The sequence below is a fragment of the Benincasa hispida genome, chromosome 3 (genome assembly GCF_027475165.1).
Source record: "Benincasa hispida cultivar pf3 chromosome 3, pf3_genome.v1.1, whole genome shotgun sequence".
NCBI lineage: Eukaryota > Viridiplantae > Streptophyta > Magnoliopsida > Cucurbitales > Cucurbitaceae > Benincasa > Benincasa hispida.
Genome location: NC_143480.1, coordinates 43,271,127 through 43,279,583, shown reverse-complemented (window position 1 = coordinate 43,279,583; position 8,457 = coordinate 43,271,127). Strand labels below are relative to the sequence as shown.

The 8,457-nt window shown below is 32.6% G+C and overlaps 2 protein-coding genes across 2 annotated transcripts; both read right to left on the bottom strand.

Moving 5' to 3' along the window:
- Positions 1–411: 411 nt before the first annotated feature.
- LOC120074649 (uncharacterized) lies at positions 412–918 on the bottom strand. Its single transcript, XM_039027838.2, has one exon. The coding sequence runs from the start codon at positions 916–918 to the stop codon at positions 412–414; it is 507 nt and encodes a 168-aa protein (XP_038883766.1).
- Positions 919–2,547: 1,629 nt separating this feature from the next.
- Positions 2,548–5,803, bottom strand: LOC120072639 (L-ascorbate oxidase homolog). The gene is made up of 9 exons (XM_039025058.2): positions 5,534–5,803; positions 5,296–5,444; positions 5,088–5,197; positions 4,606–4,876; positions 4,295–4,391; positions 3,847–4,192; positions 3,397–3,762; positions 3,237–3,315; positions 2,548–3,000 (listed from the first exon to the last, which is right to left on the bottom strand). The coding sequence occupies exons 2-9, from the start codon at positions 5,437–5,439 to the stop codon at positions 2,800–2,802; spliced, it is 1,614 nt and encodes a 537-aa protein (XP_038880986.1). The 5' UTR covers positions 5,440–5,444; positions 5,534–5,803; the 3' UTR covers positions 2,548–2,799.
- Between the last annotated feature and the right edge of the window lie 2,654 nt (positions 5,804–8,457).

The window sequence follows — 8,457 nt, the reverse complement described above, 5'->3', positions numbered from 1 at the left end:
TTTGATAGTTGTGACATAACCCTTCTCTTGTAGTTGTCCAACACTCAGTAAATTGCTTCTCAAATCAGGAATATAAAACAAATTTGATATGGTTTCAACATTGCCTTTTTTGGTCTTAATTTGAATATTTTCTTTACCCACAACATTTACTTTAGAATTATCAACAAACGTCACGGTAGAATGATAACTTTCATCCAAATGAGAAAAGAGAGACTTATTACTACATATATGATTAATGCAACCAGTGTCTATATACCATATGTTAGTTCCAAGCTCCTCGTTGTGGTGGCACGTCATCAATAGAGTTTCTTGCTCCTTTTCCTCTATAAAATTGGATTTCTCTCCTTTTTCATGGTTGAAGTTGGTTGTGCATTCAGACTTGTAATGATTAAACTTATGGCAACGATAACATTAAATGTTGGACTTATCAAGTCTCGAGTTGTTGTTGGATGTTTGCTTGTGTAGATCATGTCCACCACCTCGTCCTCTTCCTTGCCACCTTCCACGACCTCGAGCACGTCCTCTATTTGATCCTCTCCCTGCAGAGTTTTCACCATGAGTTGAAGTTTTCAGAGCTTGTTCTTTGGTTGGACCTGTATTTGACGTCATTCTCTGCTCATGCACAAGTAAAGAACTTTGTAATTCATTAATTGATAATGTATCAATATCTTTTGATTCCTCAATTGAATAAACTACATATGCAAATTTAGAATCCATCGACCGAAGAATCTTGTCAACCAAAGCTACATCTTCAATCTTCTCTCCATGGATACGCATCTTGTTTGCTATAGCCAAGGTCCGTGAGAAATACCCATCCACGGACTCACCATGCTTCATTTTAAGAATCTCAAACTCTTTGCGAAGAGCTTGGAGCTGCTGTCTTTTCACCCTCGTTGTGCTTTGATACTTTTTCTTCATGGAGTCCCAAATTTGCTTGCATGTATCCTTTTACAAAATAGTCTCCAAGATGGCACGATCAGTGGCTTGGAATAAATAATTCTTTGCCTTGAGATCCTTCAATTTTCGTTCCTCTAGCTTCTTTTAGTCAACTTTTGACAAAACAACTCCAGCAGCAGGTTCATTCACTCCTACTTCAACAATGGTCCAGTACTCTTTGGACCGTAAGAAATTCTCCATCAACATGCTCCAATGATCATACTGACCATCAAAGTGGGGAATTGTTGGTTGCACATAGTTGTCTGAGGCCATTGTCTATGCTTGCTAGCTATTGTAGAAGAAAAAGGAATGAGAGTTGGTTTAATGACTAAGAAAAAAGATGTCACAACCGGGCTCTGATACCACTAATAGAAAAGAATGGAGAGAACTAATAAAGGAGAGGAAGTGATATAAAACTCCAGTTCTTGAATTTCATTGCAATTAGAACTTATATAGACTCAAAATACACCATAAATAACAAACTAACCACCCAAAACAAATAGCACAAAATTAACACAAAGAATAGCAACCCTAAACACTAGCAACAAGAAACTAAATATAATCCATTCTATTTTTAACACCTAGCAACCTCAAAATTACCTTGACTAAATATATAGTGGACAATATTAGTTCTGGACACTCTTAATACATTATTGAATCCAAGGATAAAAGAACGTTATTTATAATCTGAACCAATTATCTACTTTTCAAATTTACTATTTTAATAAAAGATATTGTCCATGAAAACGAAATCAATAACTACCTACTTGCATCACACCATTAATTAGAGGCATATACCAATGGTCCAATTCTAGAAGTCTTCACACATAGTAAATCTTACAATCTTAAATAATCTTAAATTGATGGGCAACAAAAAGAAAGAAAAAAAAACTCCATATGTGAACGGATAGTTAGATTTCCATGGATAGTTTGTTTATTATTACTTTTGAGTTATTATATTTATATTATTTGATTTGACCGTATTAAGATTTTACCTTAATTAAGATGGTCTTTTTGAGCCAACATGAACATAATTGACTTAAAACTATTCGTCCACTCCTAACATATTCTCCAAATAAAAAAAACCTCAACAGATCACCATTGCCATCATATTGTTAGGAAACCACTTGTGTATATGGATTGCAAATAAAAACTATAGAAAAAGTTGGGTTGGGTAAAGGAAATTATTGGTTACAATAATATTACAAAACTATGAGGGCTTGGGCCCATAAGATACCCAACAAATTTGGCATCTAAATCCATTTGGAACCTAGCCCATATGAATATTCTAAACATGGCTACCTCTTTCCAAATTCCAACAATGTGATTCAGAATTCTTTTTTTTTTTTTTAATAGAATAGAAAATTATACAAATTAATACACTATTCAAGTCTAGAGTTGTCAACAATTAGAGGGCGATCGATTATTCTATGTCAACATTAATTTTTTTTTAATGTAACGCAGAAAATGAAAATCTTACTAAAAAAACAAGCCTTTTTAAGTTTGTATTATGAATCTTCTCCCATTCCTTGCTTATGCAATATTTCATTTGCATCTCCAACAATTCTTACCTAAGTATAGGTTTCTTTGGAGCCAATTTAACTGCATCACTTGTACCAATTTCTACTTCCTACTTCATTCACTGTCAATCTATATGTAAATGAACAATTTAGAAGCATCACTTGAATATGGCACTTCAAATAACAATACATGTAGAATTTTCCAAGCCATTGAAAGAATAAGGTATGACTATAAAATTTTGCATTGTTTGGTCCACTCTATTTCCCCTATCTTATCTCTTCTCTCCAATGTTATGTAGTCAAACTCTCATGACTAAGAAGTAGATTGCCGATGTATGATTCATCAATGTCGTCCCACGGCCTTGCCGCATAACAAGGCATTTGAAGGGATGTTATATTCATTGGCAAGACTCTGAGTTTGAGTCCAGACTCTGAGATAGAATTGTTGGCCAAGATACTGTCTTTCCCAGATTGCAGACCTCAAATTCCACATCCCTTGGTTGTCTAATGACACCAATATGGTTGTCCATGAATTAGGATACACCTGCAACACCAACAAGGCCATATAAGAAGCTCAGGACTGGTGCCATGTGGGGGAGAACTTAGTAGATTCTAAGGACATCTATTGAAAAAGAACGAGATAGCTTGAAATGTGTCAAAGCAAATGTATATTGAAATCATAGAATGGATGTTTTTTTCTTAGATTATTTGTACTGCATAATGGTATTGACAATGTCACTCGATATTGTATGGAAACAACGACCTCAGGAGTTAGTTTACCTGCGCAGTGTGTCTGGTAAGAGCATCTACTAAATTGTAGGAGTTTCTGCTGTCTTGACTCCATTGTCCATAGCCATACCTATCATATTGCCACGAAGGAAAAATGTCAAGATTTGGACATGAAACATGGTAGCAGCAGAGAACAGAACATTAGACTTACCCAACCACCCAGAAATCATAACCATCAAGGTGGAAGGACTGCACGGTATTCTCATTGTTTTGGAAAACAATTTCGACGAAATCGTGGAGAGCTGTTGGTAATACAGAGGTAGCAATGAAGGCAGGGCCATCAGAAGGAAGGCTCTGGAGGGAATCTACAGAGAAAACACCAGGGATGTTGAAGTGATCAGCAAGCTTTAGAGGGGTATCAGAATTAACATATGAGACCCTGTTGATGGCATATCGCTGTTTCCCATTAATTAAAGCAGCAGATGTCGCCAAAACAATCGTCTTTGTCGGGATAATCTTCCCATAATGGAAAGAGCCCTGAGGATTAGGCCTAGCTGCATTTGCTGTTAGGTTCCACCTTCAAGAGATCAATGGAAAAATATTAGCCTCCTTGTCAATGGGAATAAAAAGAAATCGGTTCTGCTACATCTTTTCTACATACCTGAAAGTTCTGGCTTGCTTAACAGACCAATCTACTTCGATGGTAGGGCCAGCAGGCACAGGTCCAGAAACAGGTGAGTTGGAATTTGAGTAGTGCAAAACTGCAGTTGCTGTGTGTACAATTTTAGTGAAGCGTGTCGATGCAACGATGTAGTAGTCCTTTGGGACCTGGTCTAAGGTAACTAGAACCGATAAAGATTGACCGACATGGACATCAAGGGAGTCGTATAAGTTCTGGAGGGTATGAGATCCTTCAACCTCAACTAACTTCATTTTATGTCCCTGAATCCTGAAGTTAAGAGATGTTGACAAACCCACATTTGAGATCCTGAACATGTAAGTTTTACCTGAAAGATATGGAAGAATCAGTGTTAGGCTGCTTTGGGAACTTTAATGAAAAAGGGAATGTGTAAAACTTCAGGAATGAAATAATATGATTTGAAAGTAACCTTGATCGCCAGTGAAAGTACTATGAGTTTGTCCATTAATAAGGACACCATCAGGCAAGGGAAGAGATCTTCCTGCATCTAGAGATTCTTGCAGGGACTGAAAAGTAAAGAAACCGACATTAACATCACTAAATATAAGCATCAACCATAAAAAGAACTCTGTCATTTCCATATTTAGATCTTGTGTCCTAGAATTTATAATCTAATCCGAAGGCACGTTTAAAATCCAGTCTCTAAACAGGCAATATATCAGTAACATAATCTTGGTTTCATTAAATGAAACTTGCAGAGAATGGAAGAATTTGAATTACCTTGTGACTGGTCTTGTACCAATCACCAATAAGTAGAGTAAAATCTCCATCTTGAATAGGATAGGGAATCGGAATTCTTGGTCTCTGGTAGACATTCAGGGCACCAAATCCACCAGCAGCTTTGTGAAATTGAGTTGAAGGGAAGTATGCAAAAGATCCGATCTGATCTTTGGTTTGGAAGGAATAAGTATAATTGGAGTTTGGAGGAATTGGACAATTGGTCCCAAGCACTCCATCTTGCCATGAGTTCTTCCTTTGCTTAATCCCATTCCTTGAGATAGAACAAACATTACAGAAAATAAGACCAAACTTGAAAGCACTACCAAACACTCACAACTACACTTGAAAAACCAAAAGCCACAAAGCAAGTGCTCATATAAGTCCATATAGTTTGCCAATGTACTCAGGAAACAACATGATCTGAATGAAAATATGAACTTCAAACTACAATGCTAGAGAAGGAATGAAATTCAGAAACTCACCATGTAAGTAACAAAGGCTCATCTAGCTTGTTGAAAAGATTAAGGATGATATTGTCATTGGTCACTACTTCCAGTTTAGGGCCAGGAAACTGACCATTGATGAGGATTACCTTAAACGAATCAAACAGATAAACCATTTAAACAAACAGTAACCACCAATAATAATCACTAAAAACAAGATCTAAAACATGAAAAGCAGAAAACCAACCTGTTGAGGAACACCCAGAGGAGAAATGGTCCCATATGTTACAGTCCAAGTGTAAAACCTATATGGGTTTTCAGCATTCACTAATGAAACACTCAGCAAAGCCAAAGCTCCAAAAATCAGTCTAAGCAAACCCTGTTTCTCCATGGATACTGCAAAATGGCACTACATCAGAAACCCCCACAGACAGAGTGTGGGAAAATTTAAGAAGAAGACATTGTTCAAAGAAACAAAAAAATACCTTGATTGAGAGAATGCAGAGGAGATAGAGATTGAAGTATTGAAGAGAGTCTTATTTTTATGGCAATTTGAAAACCCTTTTATTAGGGTCAGTGGGTAACAGCTAGAAGGTTGATTGAATACAACTGGAGTGGATAAAGGGATTAAATAGAGACAGAGCGGGAAGAGAACAAAGTTCTTTACCTGCACTAATCTTTTCTTAGGGGTTAGTTTTGGTGGGAGGGTTTTTGTATACAAATTGGTACATACATCTAAATTTCATATTTGTTTCACTTTTTATTTTCCGTTGAGAATTTTCTATTCACTTTTAAAACGGTAGATCTTTTTTTTCCTTTTTCCATCTGTTTTTATTTTATATATAATTTTACTTTAAATCTAATTAATTAGTTAAGTAATTAATATTAATTTAATAAAAATAATATAAATACTTATTTTAACGAATCAATAATAATCTATTAAAATATTTATTTAACTTATGTTATAATAAAATTTATTAACGAAATACAATTACTTTTTTTTATATAAATTAATAATTTATTAACTAACAATATCTTAAATATATTTAATTAGTAAATTAAGATTAGATAAATTTAATTACAAAGAAATTAATTAATTATAAAAATAATTAGGTATTAGATTATAATTAGTATGACATTCATTAAATATATTAATTAGTTAATTTTTAATTATAAATACTCATTTTTTAAATATCTATAATTAAATATTGTTTATTGATTAATATATTGATCTATTACAATTATAAAAGATTTTCAAGTTTACTTTCATAAATTAAATACAAAACACAGTTATTTTTTATTTTCAGACATCTTTATTTTCAAATATCTATAGAATCTTAAACCAAACGTCCCTTAGATATATTGTATTGAAATGTAATAATATTAAATTAAATTGTTAAACCCAAATTGAGTTATAATTTAAAAAATGCTAATGAATTAAAATTTGAAATGTAGAAAAGGCAGGGCAGTAGAGATATATGGTAAAGGTCGTAACTTTATGGAGTATTCGGTGTTATTGACGCGTTTTCTCATAATTGAGAAGCCAAATTGCTTCAACTGGAAGCGACCTCAATCGCAATGAATGAGTGTTAATAGTTAGATTAATTATTTCTCTTTTTTTTTTCTTTTTTCTTTTTTAATAAACAAAACTCCCCCTGATTACGCTGTTAGTTATGGCTTTAATCTTCCTTTTTTTTCCTTTTTTGACCCTCTCTTTCTTTTTTCTCTAAAGATTAAAAATAATAATAATAATCATAAAAATTAGAGTCTTTGTTTTTGGTTGTCCTTGTCCCTGATGATTTTGATTCTCTTTTCCACAAGAATGGATCACAATGGACAGTGATGCAAGATGTCTGGAGAATGACTTTCCTTTGCAACTTTTTTCCATGAGAATGATTTACCTTACAACTCTAATATTCTACTAAAATAAAATTGTTAAATAACAAAGTTAGAAAGTAAAATTAAAGACTGCTGTTTATTTGGTTCGAGAAATTAAAAAAAGAAAATTTTTCATAAATATAAAAAATGTCAAATTATTTATAAAAATAATCAAAAAAAATACTGATAGACGTTTAGCTCGTATCAATTTCTATCATTATAGTATCAATAATAGATTTCTATCAGTTTCTATATTAATAGATACTGATAGACTCCTATCAATGTTTATCAGTGATAGACTTGTATTAGTTTCTATGACGGATAGTATCAATGATAAGACTTCTATCAGTTTCTATCACTAATATACTTCTACCAACCTCTATCAATCTCTATCAAAAATAAAAATTTAATTTTACTATTTTGTGTAAATAGTTTCCTTATTTTTTCTATTTTTGAAAACCCCTTTAAAAATGTGTAATAAGTTCATAAACTTTAAACTTTGTATCAAATAAATTTTGTTAAATAAAAAAAAAAAAAATCTATCAAATAAGTCTTCTTTTAATTAAAATTATTTGTTATTATTTAAGTACAACTAATAGAAGTATGAAGATTCGAAACTGAAATATTATTTTTCTAGAAATTTGATTTTAAACTAAAATTTCAAAAGAAGTAACCATAGCATTGGACTAGATGAGTCTATCTTAATACATAGTATCTTATTTGGTATGTATACATGAATTAGAAATGATTAAAAGGATGTTATTTTAAAAGAATATATATACAAATAAGAAACAATTTATAAAATATATACCCTAAATGAAGTGTTCATTGAATATTGAAAAGAAGAAACGTTAATTTTATAAATGAGAGACATGTGAGATGTCGGAGAGGCAGTGGTTTGGTAGGTAATGTAAATAATAAAATGGTTCCCCACACGGTTTGGTTTGCCGCTTTGGCTGTTTGTCTCCTCCAATCAAACGACGCACCGCCACTCAATGCCGCCCATCCCTAACTATATTTAAACCTTTGGATTCCATAATCAAACCTTTTTTTTAATTACCAAGAATCCGACCATGCATTCATATTCTCCTTTACCTCAATCATGGTTGCTTCGTATTCTATTGCATTTTTGGTGAGAAATTTTGGACAATTATTAGTCACAGCATCATATGAAATTTTATATAACTCAATCTGGGACTAACTAAAAATTAACACATGTCCTAAACTAAAATATATACGTTGGCAAATTCCAAATGGATGCCACATGTTTTCATCGTGATTGTTCCATCAAATAAAATAATTTGATCCAATTTGATATTAATATTTGGGCTCAAATCCAATTAACCCAAAAATAGACTTAGACTCTATTTGAAATTATTGTAGCTTTTAAAATAATTGTTAGTAGTGGTATTTTTTTAAAAAAAATCAGTTGGGAAGAGAAGTAAAATAATATTTGGTAAATTTAATCTTAAACTTGAAAAAGTAAGTTAGAGTATTTGTTTAATGGTTGGATCATAAACAGGTTGTTGCT